General features: G+C 35.4%; 1 protein-coding gene across 1 annotated transcript; it reads right to left on the bottom strand.

Moving 5' to 3' along the window:
* Nucleotides 1-493: 493 nt before the first annotated feature.
* Nucleotides 494-15,287, bottom strand: LOC120629599 (endoplasmic reticulum metallopeptidase 1-like). The gene is made up of 18 exons (XM_039898615.1): nt 15,243-15,287; nt 14,445-14,561; nt 13,921-14,101; nt 13,579-13,740; nt 13,366-13,493; nt 13,189-13,287; nt 12,576-12,720; nt 12,267-12,418; nt 11,210-11,354; nt 9,462-9,582; nt 7,938-8,040; nt 6,922-7,114; nt 5,381-5,562; nt 4,646-4,783; nt 3,078-3,418; nt 2,366-2,478; nt 1,734-1,915; nt 494-661 (listed from the first exon to the last, which is right to left on the bottom strand). Exons 1-18 carry the CDS (start codon nt 15,285-15,287, stop codon nt 494-496), a joined length of 2,715 nt encoding a protein of 904 aa, XP_039754549.1.
* Between the last annotated feature and the right edge of the window lie 6 nt (nt 15,288-15,293).

Genomic DNA, 15,293 nt, shown 5'->3' with positions numbered 1-15,293 from the left:
CTGCACCTTTTATATAGTGTTATTTTCATTCCCAAAAAATAAAGGCTTTAGCCAATTCAAAAGTCTAGAACCAGTGATTGAACCATTCTTCAGAGCCATTGAAGAGGATCATAGAATTGTTGAAGCGAATGCATAAATATGAATATTCTGAGGGAATATAATTGAAATACAATAACAGTCTCATCTTAAATCAATTGCGATTGTGAGCCTTCTTATGAGACCCATAGTCAGCGACCACGTTTTGGAACCACAAGTTTTCTCTGGCAACACTGTTCGCAGAGGCAGGCTAAAGTATTTTGGACGAAAATATGTCACGGAGTTTCAGAGTTTTCGGAGTCCAATTATTAAAGTTCGATTACATAAATAAAATTACATAAAGATAATATCTGGCCTTATTTAGTTTACGGAATATTATTATAAGTAACTAAGATAATTTTCTCATGTCGCAAATGAACAAAATATACCGCTCAAATAAAAAAGATTTATTTCTTCCTTAGAATATATAATTGCTCCTGTAGCTCAAAAATGTTGCTACATTAGCGTATTCAGGCATAACTCTTAGCAGCTGTCTGTACTCCTCTGTGAATTCTTCTGGGTGATGGATCTTGTGGGCGTGATGGGAAATGTCCACTAGCTCACCTGACTGGAGTGATTCTGGTACCTGTTAAAACATTAATTATTTTTAATCTTAAGTTTTAAGCAAACAATAGATATATTGGCGAGAAGCAAGTGATGATTTGCGGCGCTATAATTGGGAACAAAGAAATAAGTCTAATAAATAATTGAGAAGTATTTTTAAAAAGCGATACATTTAACTTTGGATTTGTTTCGTACTGTTTTCGCCACCTTCTATAGCATGAGGAAGTCGGTGTAAAAGATTTTTTAGTAATTCCCCATTCAATTTGGCAATTATGCATTGGAAGAATCTGCCTGCTGAAATCCGTGGAAGTATTTCCCTTCCAATATTTAAGAGTCGTCAGAAGGATACTACCTCTCTTTGAGTGATGGCATTTGAAGTAGATTCTTTATTATTGTTTTAATTTATGTATTAAACTCTACTTATATATATTATGTATGTTACATGTTTATATATATTATATATTTATATATTACGTATATTTATTTAAATTATCTATGTATTTGTATCTCTGTACATTTTGGTATTTATGTATATCCATTAACACTCTTGGCACTATCCCGTTCTCTTGCGGTAAGTCCTGTCTAGAAAGGTTGCCTGTAAGAGATTGCTTGCAGCAATAAGGCCGCCTTTGCATGTCTACATTGTGAATTGTATACTCCTTACTGTTTCTTTTCCTGTATGATAAACTTGTAATAAAGTGTTTCTTCTTCTTCTTCTTCTTCAATTTGTTTAGCGAATTAAAGTTTAAAGCATCTTTTCCAAGTTCTTCTGTGTTCCAAAAATTAAAACATTCAAGAAAAACGCTACGCGCTTAACGAATTGGTATCTACACTAAATAATAATGGGATGGGGAGAAAAAAAATTTAAATAGCTTATTTTAAGATCGGGAGCAATAAATACATACATTGCGCGATCGGGGGCAACCTAATAAATTCGATTCTTATTTAGATTTATTATATATATAAACAATTCATTTAATTTAATTTGAGGTGTCCCATCTTTATCGTTCTTTTGGTTTTATTAAATAGTTAGTTTTATACGTACTTATTTGTTTAAATCGATAACCTGATAATACAAGGTTATGTATACTCACAGTCAAGCTCAAAGTGAATTCGAGTGGTTTAAAGGTGTCGCTATATGTAGCTGTAGAATGTATAATAGTATAAACCGGTCTGTCTTCTACCAGCGTGGTTTTCCGGATTGGAGTACGAAGAGACCAGCTCATGAGAGTGATATTCTGCCGCAGCCAAATTGTGATGGTGTTGTGGGCTGGTCCTTTAATGCAAACAGCAATCTTTTGAAACCGAAAAGGTTTCTAAAAGCCTGTTTAGTCAAACAGTAGATAGCAGACACTAAGATATAGCAGAGAGAAATAGGGATGAAATGGCTCGCAGTTTTACTGCATTTCAGTGTAATTAGATTTAAGTGCCTTCACTTAAATCGAATTAACTTAATCCACATAGCGGCGTCTAACCCGCATCCTTAGCGGCGTATAAGTGTGCGTGTTCGTGCTGCGGTAAACCAATGACAACAGTCCTGCTCAAACGAGTACGTCTTTTAATTGGTCGCCCGTAGGTTACAAACTTGAACAGCGCTAAGGATGCAAGTTCAAATGCCTGGACAGTAGTAATTAATAGTAATAACTACTATTCACAAAATAAATTAAATAACAAAACTAAACATTTCATTTGTAGTATTGAACCTATTAAAATCCAAATATCTTACCATTCATTTCAAAACTGAGCGTGCACGAAACAGAAGCGCATGAGCGTCTTACTAAATGAAGCGAATGGTCAAAACGCGTTGGCGGTGACATCTTCACGAATAAACTGCCCTTTCTGAAAAAAATTGTTGGTTTTAAATTTGAGAGAGAATTTTAAATTTTTATCTTGATATGTGTGTTTTTTATCAAAACCAAGTGTTTGCGTACTGTGAGTAATTAATCAAAATACACCACTACCGGAGGCCGAATCTGGGATTCAAAGACTGAACCCTCGACTGAAGACTCTGACTCTGGTTGCAGAGTCAGGCAGGAGGCTTGTGAATGGTCACAAGAAGGATGAGATTTGACCACCATCCCGGGACTCTGCTTATAGCAATTAGTAGACCAAACTCAAATGTAATCTTATATTTTGGATTAGAATAGAAAATTGATATTGTTTTATATTGGAGATAAGTTGTCATATTTTGTTAGATGATATTTTAACTATCTGTTAAATTAAAAGTAATCGTGCTCTACCAAAACTTTAGCGAGAGTCTGTCCAGAATCCTTTTTATTGTATTATGATGACATTATGAAATATTTTTTTGATTTCATAAGAATAGAGCTAAATATATTCTTATCCAATTAAAACTATAGCGAGAGCTCTAAACGTGCTCTTACCAAAAGCACCTTTAAGTCAGCTGAGAATACTTTCACTATAACCACTCAACTTACATAAATCTATCAAATCCCGGTCTATACGACGGCATATTGCAATGAAGCAAGTTTTCACAGTCATCGTTTAAAATATTTAAATCACTCTCTCTTATCCGTAGCGTTACGTTGTGTTCACTAGCTGTTTCCTTAAGTTGACTGGCAGTTTCGTTATATTGGGTCGCTGATTCGTTAAGCTGGCTGGCTATTTCGATAGGGTCATCGTCTTGTACATAAAGCGGACTGTTTCTAATCGCTGACAGAGCTGTCTGTACGTTGTGAGCGTCCACTTTAACTATTTGTACTCCTGATATGCTTTGTATTGGCGCTAGATTTGCTTTGTACGATGTTATTTGTGTGTGCTAAAAAAATACACCAATGGAGATGAAAATTGCATAATGGCTTGATGGGGGTTCTGTATGTTCTTAATTCTTTGAGAATAACATTTATTACTCAGAATTCAGTTCATTTTCATGTAATTCAATGGAATTTTGTGTGATGGTACTGTAACATACGATCACCAATTAGTGTCAATACAAGGCCCTGACTGAAAATGTATATTTAGTCAAAGTTATTCCTTTCTAATATATTAAAACAAGCTTATTGACAAAAGGAAATTTTACAAATCAAAAATTAGTCCGTCTTTTAGTAAACTACATTAGAATCTATTGTGGTTAGAATGTTTAACTACAGACCACGAAGTCCTGGGTTCGAATCCCAAATCAGTCAAAAAATTGATAGGTATCGTAATTTTCCGTTAAAGGATATTATTCTGTAACAGAAATTGCCGATGTTAACGGCTTTGCGTCGGTCCTGGTTATTACTAACCTGCCTGTGGCAATAGTTGGTGGGTCTATGTTCTAAAACTTTTTCTATTATGAGAGCGGAGGCCTGTACCGTTAATTATTTGCGGATGGCGATTAAAAAATGCGGATAAAAGTTAACCTTAACCTGTCTGAGCTTATTTAAGAGGTAAGTACTTATTATTTTTCATAATAAAATAATTCACCGTTATAAAATATGAACAACAATGTTTATAAATGGTTAAAATTGGTTTTATGAATTGGTTCAAGAACGAAGTGAGCCTTATGAATAAAAAAAAATGGCGTACCGTTGGAATGGTTATTCAGCGCTTTGAAAAGTGCTGTCAGATGAAAATCTACAAAACCCTGTATAACTATGTCAACGTTATGACACATATACAAATAAGACTTACCCAGTATCCTTTATAAGCATTCAATAACATGAATTAGTAAGAATGAATTCGTGAGAAATTCATGTTAATTTTAAGTATTTGATAAATGCAGACGCAACTTTGTGGAATTCCATAATACACCAAAATTTAGCTTAATTTTCTATACTCCGCGAGAAGTTATATAATCTTGTAATTTATAACTTCTTTCATCTTTTATATCCTAAACCAAACTGATACCGGATACCGGAGCATCCTCAGGAAATGTCGACCTATTCCAATTAACACCCTTCTCAAATTCTGCGGAGAGACCTGTGTCCAGTAGTGGGCCGGTAATGGTTTGCTGATGGTGATGAATCAGAATATGTCTCAACAAATTATTGTGAAAAATACTTACAAACCAGTAATGCCTCTGAGTAACATTTACATCACTATACGGACTAAAGGGGATGAACATTAAAATAATGCACACCACTAGCACCCCGTTTAAAACTATCCACAGCCATCTTCGTGAGAACAGAAGTTCGATGCCAGACTGAAAGATAAAAATTCAATGACTCGATGGCTTGGTAAAAAGAACAAAATTCATGCCAAAAATGGAGTTGATTCTATTTCTTCACCTTTATTATTAATTTTATTTTAGGTTTTATTATGCACCGAACACCGTCTAATTCAAACTAGACACCATTGGTCGGAGTAAAATGTAACGTCATTGAACATATAACAACTGTGATCAAATCATGATTATTGATTCTAATGATTGCCAGTCCACAAAGGACGTCACGTTAGGAGAGCAAGCAAAAAAAAAATGTAAGTAACTTAAATACTTACATCTATATTTTATATGTAAGGATTATTTTAAGCATATTTTCTTTTAATACATAGGGATTCGTGCCTATTTGTTTGGTATATTTAATCAGATTAAATTAAAGCAGATTTAAAAAAACATTTATTTTTTAAACTTATTTCAGTATTATGAAAAAAAAAATTAATTCATGAACGCTTATGTATAACTTGATATATCTACCCAACAAAACTTCACTTTTGGGTATCTTTTCGGTACCATTTTCGGCTGTCTTATACTAGTTGTTCATTCTTATATTCAGACTAATATTTGTTACTCAATACTCACAATTGTAGACGCAAAGTAAACTGCAAGGGCGATATTAATACCCGCAACTGGAAGGTCCGGATAGTCGAGACCTGATCGGCCCATTATCGGAATAAGGAAACAGTTCAACCTAGCTGCTATTGAGAAGGCAAACATGACGGAGGGTAAGCTTATGAGAGTTTCTAAAAGAAGATGTTGCCATGCTGAAAAACAAAAGTTCATTGAGAATGATTTTTATAAACGTTTCAAATATACTAATCATTAAATATTTAAAATCGTTAATATAGTATAGTTAATATATACTTGAATAGTACCTAGATTTGTAACGATTTGATTACACGAAGCATCACTGTAAGCCAACCCAACTAAATACTTGAATATCTACTAATTCAAAGAAAAGGAAATAAAGGTTTCTTCAGTATCAACCTATTGCCAAGCAACGTTCTCAAAGGTGTGTGAACTCTACCGATCCCGCACTTGGCTAGCGAGGTGGACTATGGTCTAAACCCTCCATATTCTGAGTGGAGACCCATGCCGTGTCGTGGGCTGGCAATGGGTCGATCATGATGATGACCAGACCACGAAAGAGCACAGTTCTCCTCTCAGTCTGAGGAGGGTTTCACGCTGGCTATTCGTTCGGATTGGTTAACTTTACATGCTTTGAAAACTTTATGGAGAACTCTCAAACTTCAAATTTAAGAAATGTTATCTACTCCCATGCATTAAATCCTCTACAAAAGATTCGGAAACAGTAAGCTAATTGCCACACTAAAACCTATAAGTCCTAATAACTATAATATCATCCAAACGGATGATATAATGTTGTACTGAATTTCATTCCTTTTTTTTGTTCCCTTCTAAAGGGTTTACTCAGCAGACATGAACACAGCCACATTCAAGAATATCTGATGAATTTTAAAAAAAGAACATTGTCATACTCGCGCGTTTCTCTAGCAAAGCCTAAGCGATGGAAGTTTACATCTGTTGCTGAGGGCTACATTAATGACTCGATAACCAATAAAATCCACGTGTCGAATGTAACTTCAAATTCCACATAAAAAAAAAGAAGAATGGTAAATAAAAATATTGCGCCGAGTACATCGGGATCGGGACCTTCCAATTTTTTATATTTCATTCATTCTTAGTCCAATAATTGATAATATTAGGTCACTAGGACGGACTGTTTAATGTTAGCAGTAAGCAAACTATTTCAGAATCAATAGGGAATTTCAGAATCGAACTATTTCAGAATATTTTTATAGGTGTAGATAAAGTCTCGTATGCAACTGTTGATAATTAGGTGTTAAAACACTCATATGATAGGTACTATTTAACCCACATTCGTGTTTTAATACCCCTTATTATAGAAACAGTTGCATAAATAAATATAATATCACTTGGTATAACACCATGAAGATAAAAATAGTGAGGAATTTAAGGTTTAATACAACCGGTGGCAATGAATAATAGTTTAAAAATACAAGATAGATAGAAATATAGCCTAAATAATATGTATATGGCTTATTAATTGGTAATATGGCTCAATTAATAAAATCTTCAACCTTTTAAGCTCCACTGGCGTATAACAGACATTGTAACCACGCTTGAAGCCGACATCCAGAGAAGAGGGGTGGTGAATAAATAGCGCACGTTGGTCACAGACGGGATGCAACATAAAATTAGCAGCGTTGAAGACATTAGCAGTCGGGTCGCGGACATAGCTTGTGATGTGCGAATTGAGGGGTTCAGGCCATTCTAAAATAAAATATTAGTTATTAGTTAAGTTAAATCTTAACTGTTAAAGATTATTCCTTCCCAAAATCGATTTCAGCTTATTAATAACAATCATAGTGTTTGTAAAAAGCGTTTTACTTTTTTTAATATTAGTATATGACTGATCCAGCAGATGGTCCATCTATAAACAGAGCAACACTTCGCAGGGCATGCAAGGAATACGGCCCACAAAGTGCCGCCCTGTGTCCATCAAACTGAAGAATAGGTTCACTGACAAACTATAGTCGTATCTGGGGTGTGCACACCTAGACCAACAATACACAAAGTAAGAGTAGCTTGTATTATGGGTACTAGGATGACACAACAATGCTTCTTAGCAGCAGATATAAGCATGACTACTACTATTTCTAACTACATTATTTTTTTTATTTTTATAGACCAGCGCTTGACAACAATCATGCCCGTTAGAAAGCAATGATCAGGTCTAGGTTGGAGCACGCTTGCCTAGAAAAAGCCTATTCACTCTAGCCTTGAAGGTACTCAAATTATACGCGGCAGGAAACACAGTTGCCGGGAGGGCGTTCCACATCATAGCGGCACGTATCAGAAACGCGGATAACAAACGTTTCGTGCGTGTTGATGGAATATCAACCACATAAGGATGCCACCGCTCACGGTGTCTCGCTGTTCTGTGGTTGAACGGGGAAGGAGAAACAAGATTGTGAAGTTCCTGAGCACACTCACTCATATGACTAAGTATAGTCGAAATAGTGAGATTTTTGCAAGCTTTCGGATATCGTCGTCTCGGCTTGAAGCGATGGCTTTACAAGTACTAAGTACTTACCGTTTTAGTCCTCCAGAAATCGAACCCATGTGAGACTCCCACTGATATTACTAAATAAGGTATCCAATAAAATGGTGCCACAAGCCAATGTGACGATAAATATCTGAAAATATTAATACGCGATATTAATAATGGAACCGCGTTGCATTCTTCATGGTTAAATTGTTGTCACCTCGCCTCCTCCATAAACCAAGTTAGTACATATAGTAAACAAGCGTGTAGGCATTGCGGACAAGTATGTGTGTATGTAAAATACTTATACTCTATTTTACAGAACAGAAACTTATAATTATGATATAACAACATTAAACTTAAATATAGGTATGTACAAAAAGGCGGGCTTATTACTAGAGGGCAGACAACATTTAGGCTAGGGAGATATTGAAAGATGAGCAGTGGTGGGATGTGTATGCTATAAATATATAAAAAGGTACTGCCATGCTAGTTGACTACTTGAGAGATTTTTATTTTGTCCGCACCCAGTCTTGCCTACCATTGGGTACTGCCTTTACTTTATTATCAATCTTGTCATCATCATCATCATCATTTTAGCCTATGGAAGTCAACTGCAGAACATGGGCCATTACCAAAAAGCGCCACCACACCCGGTACTCAGCCTACCTCATTCACCAGCCCTACGTTACACTCTTTTTGTCGTCAGACCATCGTGCTGGATGGCGTACTACACTACGCTTGCTTGTTCGCGGTTTCCACTCTGGATTTTTCTGTTACAAATGCCTAGGCGTGAGCTAAGACAAACGTAGCCTGCCTATTGCCATTAAGTACAACTTCCTAATTGTTTGAACTTTGCCAACGACTAATTCTCGTGCTGATCTCTTCGTTCCTTATTTCATCTTTCATGGAAACTTCTAACCTAACCTTCTGCACAGCTTATTCGCCAACTTTACTGGATCAGTCCTTTTGTAAGTGTCCACGTTTCAGCGCCATAAATGGGACGGGAATGACATATGTGTTGAAAACTTTCGTTTTCGGGCATTGAGGGTGTGAAGATCTGACTACTTTTTATTCGTTGTATTCTATACGTTTTTCAAATTCCAATTCAAATTCATTTATTGCATATTACAGGTCAGGTTGGATAGAATTACACGTATGAAGTCCCAATGCATATTGCCTTTTTTGGCGTGCAACAATTACGAACTTTTATATTTTAAAGACTAAAGTTAATTATTTAAAACTAGCAGGTACATTAAATGTTATATTTCAACTAATTATAAAATTCATTAATATTATAAAATGTATTTTTAACTAAAAATTTAAAACACTTTTTTTTTAATTAATCAAATTATTTTCCCTTACGATCTTTGGTAACGTGTTGTATGTTTGTATAGCCATCACGCAGACATTTATGTTTAAAAACGCGATTTTGTGAGGGAGAAACCTAAATTTATCCCTACAGCGTTCTCGTTTATGACGCTCAAATAAATTCTCATTGTTTCTTAGAAATAGAACAAGTTCATATATGTTTATATTCGATAAACATGCAGGTTTATAGATAATGCTCACCTCATTTGTGGTGAGCCGACAAGCATGATGCCCATAAATATAGCAACACCCGCGATGCCACCCACCATACTTAACAAACGACCAAGCACTGACCATAGCAGTTCCCAAACAGTTGACCATCCTGTAAAATACGAAATGATTTGGTAAATTTTGACGCATTTTGGAAAATCTGCATGTTATTTTGTATAAAGATTAAAGAAATTATAAATAACACGGTACAGACTTTTCTGTTTGTCGCGGATTGTAGCAATCCCTACTAATATTATAAATGTCAATGTAAGTTTGTTTGTTACGCTTTCACGCAAAAACTACTTAACCGATCCTCATGAAACTTTGTACACATACTCTTGGAAGTGTTAGAAGACATATAGAACTTTTATCCCGACATTAAGCTCGGTTCCTTTGGGAAAGGGCATGAAAGTTTTTGAAATTATAACCGATTTCAATAATTATTTTTGTACTATAGAGGTTATAATATGTGTTTAATTTTGCCCAAACTTTATGTAGATCTGATTAATGTGGTTGGAGATATAGGACAGAACTCCTCAGCGGACAGCAGCAAACCCCTCATTTAAGGCTTAGCGATTCTGAATACGTAAAATTTTTTAGAACTACAACTAAATTGAATACCACATAAAAAAACAAAATCAAACGCAGACGAAGTTGCGGGCAACAGCTAGTGTTAAATAATGGACTTCAACAAAGTTATCCTCATGTAAATAATTTATCGAACAGGCTTAGTTCTGCTGCCTATGCGGTACAGAAGATACGCCATATGACCGACGCGACGTAGAAACTGCTTGGCTAGTCTATTTTAGTTCTGTACTTTCACAGCATAATGTCATTTGGAATTTTACTATGGGGTAATGCTGCTAATATTAGCACTATTTTCGTGCTGCAGAAGCGGGCTGTTTGTTCAATCTACAAAATGGGTCTGAGAGAGTCATTGGGAGATGATTCTACAAGATTTTAAAATAATGACAGTGTAGCAGTCAGTACATATTGGAAAATGTATATGTATGTGACTGCAACAGTTTAAACATTAGAAGTAAGAATAAACTTACAGTGCAATGTACTAGGTTACATAAAATTAATAATTCGTTTAAGGGAAATTGCATACAATTCTACAATAAACTACTCTTTGACATCTTGACTTTTCTATAAGCTTACGTTTAGTACAAACTTTGATCTTTTTAAAAGACATCTCCTCTTAAAAAGTTCAAAGTTTGTATTAAACGTAAGCTTATAGAAAAGTCATATTATACTATAAAGGAGTACGTAATCGATAAAAAAGCTTGGGTGTAAATTATTGCTCCAACCAACTCTTCTAATAATTTTAAATGACAATGTGAGATGGTGATAACAAAAAAAACACCCGGCTAAGTTTGATGTGGGCTTCTTCTTAGACGAGGACGCGTTTGGAACCCCCGTAGCTTTTGTTTTAAGTTTACGAATATGGTTATCGCCATCATCGCACTACCGTGTAATTCTCAAGTAATGGACGCATCAAAAGTGCCACATAGGAGCCTACTTGAAAAGAGATATTTTTGACTTTGACGTTATAAATTCTAATGCATCTTAAACTTAAAATTAAAGCTATTTTACGTTTACGAATATAGTTATCGCTATCATCTCACTACCATCAGCCATCTACACGCCTACTGCCACTGAGAACAGTAAGTAAGGTTAGGAAACAGGAAAACATGAATTTTGAATTTTATTATTAATAACGTCAAAATCCAACTTACTAAAACCAATGAGCCATACAAAATATATAATCGTTGATAAACCCAGCAGACCCACTATAAGATCGACTAATAAGGCAGCGAGATTATCGTACGTAACTAGAAAAAGTCCCAGATAGTCGAAGTATATTGCTGTTGATTGCGGTTGCTGAAATATAGAACAGAACTTTAAAGTTATTATATTCTTAAACATCCAACATATAATGAGAGCGGAGTGGCCTGCTTCCAAGCAGCCTTGTCGTTAAGGAATTCATCAATCGTGTAGTAACCACGATTTGTTACATGTGTTTTAATATATTGTTTAAACTTAGGTAAAGGTAGATCTAATATTACCTTCGGTATCATGTTATAAAAACATATACCCATCCCCACAAACGTTTTCTGTACTTTTCTCAGACGATATGCAGATATCACTAATTTATGTCCGTTTCTAGTTAGTCAACTTTTTGTTTATAATTACCTACTTATGTTTTGTTTAATTAAGATTATATTATTATAAATTGCGAGGCTGTAAGTATACATATTTCTTTAAATTTGGTACGAAGGGATTCGTGTGATCTATGTTTATATATCGATCGCACAGCTCTTTTCTGTACTATAAATATAGTTTCTATATCAGCAGCTATATCAGCAGGCCAATATCTGCCGTAGTTGTCATCATCCCTGCTCTTCCCCAGGAAGTCGTATGAGGCGACTAAGGGAACGACAGCGAACAACGGATTGCAGCGTCCCCATGTTACTATTACCATCTACTGCGATTACCAACCTGTCTGCCCAGCTAGTGACTAGGCCCAAACCGTCCCCTTGAGATAGGCCTTTAACCCTGCAGTGGGCTGTTATAGGCTGTTAATGATGACGATGATGAGGAAGATATTTTATCATCGCCCCGGAAAGTAAAACAACACTTTAATGATCGATTTCCGGGCAGTTTACACCACCTTGTACGTTGATACTTCCAACGATGTTTCAAATAAGAAAATGCGAAAAGTAAGAACCTAATTTTCATATATCAATCTGGTAAACTCGAAATACTACGTAAGTAATTCATAAGACCACATACCTTATCTGCTAACCTTATGTCGTCAGCGATATATCTGACAAAATTAAGAAGCATATTTCCAGCGTTTTGTATGACACCGAATTTAATGAGCTCCGGCCTATCGTTTCTGGTGTGATAGACGTTACCCTGTTTCATGAATGCTATGTCTATTCCTGGAATAAAATCGACTAATAAAAAATGTTCTGGCATATTACGAACTTTTTTTCATGCAATAACAACAGCAAATTTTGGTGCTATATAATCAAAAGATACGGTTAAGGAAAAGTATTACAATAAATATTTTCCTGGAGAAAAATATAGAGATATTACCATAAATGTGGCCAAAATCCCTCCATATTCGAAAATCTGTATCGGATGGTATAATACCACTAGAAAATAAGAATTCCGCAAGACCTTGTGCGATGGGTCGTGTATGTGTTTTTCTATATGCTTCTAGCACTCTTGGGTCTGTTACCTAGAATGAAGGGAAGTTTCTTATTAAAGGGCTGAAATATACTGAGGATAACGGTTATTTATAGAGGATTTTTTGGAAGAGAAGACATTTTTCTTTCCTTTTTTTCTACTAAAGGTTAGCCCTTGGCTGTAATCTCGCTAGATGATAAATGATCATGCAGTCTAGGATGGTAGCGGGCTAACCTGTTGTATGGGGTATGGTATTGTCTGACGGTAGTTAAACCAAATGCAGATATCATATTATCCCAACCACAGATGAACCTTTTAATATGTCGGTTGTCTGGAAGAGTTGTTGGAAAGCTCATTAATTAGCTAAGCATTAAAATTTCGACGCTCATTTAGTTCTCGTTATGTTATAATTTCATGTCCTAATATTTGATATTATATTCATGTTTACATGAATTTATACATGCAACCGCATTTAGAGTTTGATGATCTGATGGCCCAGTTTGGGTGTTTTTTTACAAACCTGAAAAACGCTTGGCCTTCCATTCATTCCAGCAGCTTCTAGATTTACAACAGCAATAACACCTCTCGACCACGGATGTTTCAGAAATCCATGGCTACCCTGAAAATACGGTACACTTAATAGATTATTATGAACTTTACTAGAACTCTAACGTAATACTTGCCAACCAATTATAACCTGTAAGGCGTTTTCCTCAGCGCCATTTGCGAGGAATATAACGTTATGTTTAAGTTTTGTGCTCCTACGTGATAATTTTTCCAGTGTTTCAGCCATCACACCACAAAACAAACCATCATCAGATGCACCTAAAAAATAAAGAGTTTTTTTTGAATCTATAACATTTTCTAGAATAAAACTTTGGCTTCTGACAAGCAATTCAATCCTTCATACCTATGGAAAAAGGCACTGAATCGTGATGACAATTTACTAGTATTGAAGTGCCAGTTGTCCCATCGCTGTTAAAACCGCTGTCTCCTTCTAATAACGCTATAACATTTGATAGATTCTGATAAACATTGACCATAGGCGAGCTGAAGTCAATCCAAAAAGCTCCTAAAAATATAATAAATATGGTTGCAATTTGTTCGAGCAAACAAGGTCATCTTTTTCTAAACTATCCAAATTTTATAGCTTTGAAATAAATTTGTTTTCCAATGCAGAAGGAAAATTATCTTTCCGTTCATGTTTTCTTCTAGTATTAGCGACAGTTTTTTGAAACTATTCTAGTTTTACCATTAACCAGCTGCCATTCTGTATGTACAGGCAACGTTGAATTACTAGCAATGCCATCGAATATAACTTTAAGATCCAATGTCTTGTTATAATGATATTGTGTTCCAGCCACCCTGGGCTGGTCTCCGAGAATTTCCGTTAAGTATCGCCTTGCAGACTCCTCACTGAATGATGAAGAATCCTGTAACAAAAAGCCTTTTATTTATTTTGTAGTATTTAATTTAAATTAAATTTAATCTTTCCATGGAACTACGGGGTACGGAGGTCATACAGGGGTATGACTAGTCCGTCTATACATACAAATTGTACTATAGGTACCAGTAAGGGTCCTCCCTAGCTCCGTTGCAATGTCGATGTTAAGAAGATGTCGGCATTTACAGCGAGATCAAAGGCGTCGAACAAATAGAATACATCAATACTGTGAGAGAAGTATCATCGTTTCATAACGAGTTTTGGTGGACCATGTTTTTTTTGGAGTTTAGTTTGGAGAAGAAGCAGATATGATAATAGCTACACATCCTTACGTTTCTTGATATGTCCTGATCACCAATTGCCCAAGGCAATTCATCTTCAATGACCGTGGTTAAAAATGCGATGAGCATATAGAATCCCAATAATCCCAGTAAGAATGGGCTTGGTACCTGAAAAATAGCAATAATATTTGATGTGAATATTACCGACGTTATATTATTACGAGACGCTTATGAATAGTTCCGACCTAAAAGAATTAAGAAATTGAAAATGGGAGCCGATTACTTATTTTAAGTACCCTGTAGTACTTTAAGTATGTACAGTTACAATTACAATTCAAATTTTTAGCACCGTTAAGGGGTTTCCCAAGGTTATCCTGTGAGTGTGATGTTGCATTATAGCTAAAAATTATTTATATTGCTCACTAGCATTGAGAATCAAGATGACCTGACGACCTATCATTGGAATCTAATTTATATACATCCGCAGCATATTAGCATCCCTTTGCCGTGCACAGGCCTCGTGTCTAATAGGAGAGATGTTTTTTGAGAATGGACCCACTACGGTACTCCAAATCCAATGAGGGTTGGTGAAAGTAGTTAAAGCCCACCAGGCTTTAACAACTTTCATCAAACAAGAGACAATACATTCCACACAATAAGTGTTAGTTTTATGCGTCAACTTTGGTCTTTATATTAATTATTTTTTGTAAGTTTAACTGTTTTTCCAGTCACTTCATACTAGTAGGTACACTAACATAAAAAAGATATGCTACATTACGAAAAAACACTACTACCATCATCTGATCACCACGACACTATTATATCAAATAACACAAATACTTAACACACTTTTCGATCCTTAAGTGGTGCATCTTCAGAATTTACTATTTGCATTATCAA

The sequence above is a fragment of the Pararge aegeria genome, chromosome 1, assembly GCF_905163445.1.
Source record: "Pararge aegeria chromosome 1, ilParAegt1.1, whole genome shotgun sequence".
Lineage (NCBI taxonomy): Eukaryota > Metazoa > Arthropoda > Insecta > Lepidoptera > Nymphalidae > Pararge > Pararge aegeria.
The sequence above is the reverse complement of the archived record's forward strand: the minus strand, read 5'-3'. Positions and strand labels throughout refer to the sequence as shown.

Excerpts from the sequence above, each read along its gene's own strand:
- LOC120629599 (XM_039898615.1), bottom strand. The coding sequence starts at position 15,287 with ATGCAAATAGTAAATTCTGAAGATGCACCACTTAAGGATCGAAAA. Across the intron at positions 12,721-13,188 it reads GAAGGCCAAGCGTTTTTCAG|GTAACAGACCCAAGAGTGCT; the intron begins GTTTGTAAAAAA and ends CCTTCATTCTAG. Across the intron at positions 662-1,733 it reads AATTCACTTTGAGCTTGACT|GTACCAGAATCACTCCAGTC; the intron begins GTGAGTATACAT and ends ATGTTTTAACAG.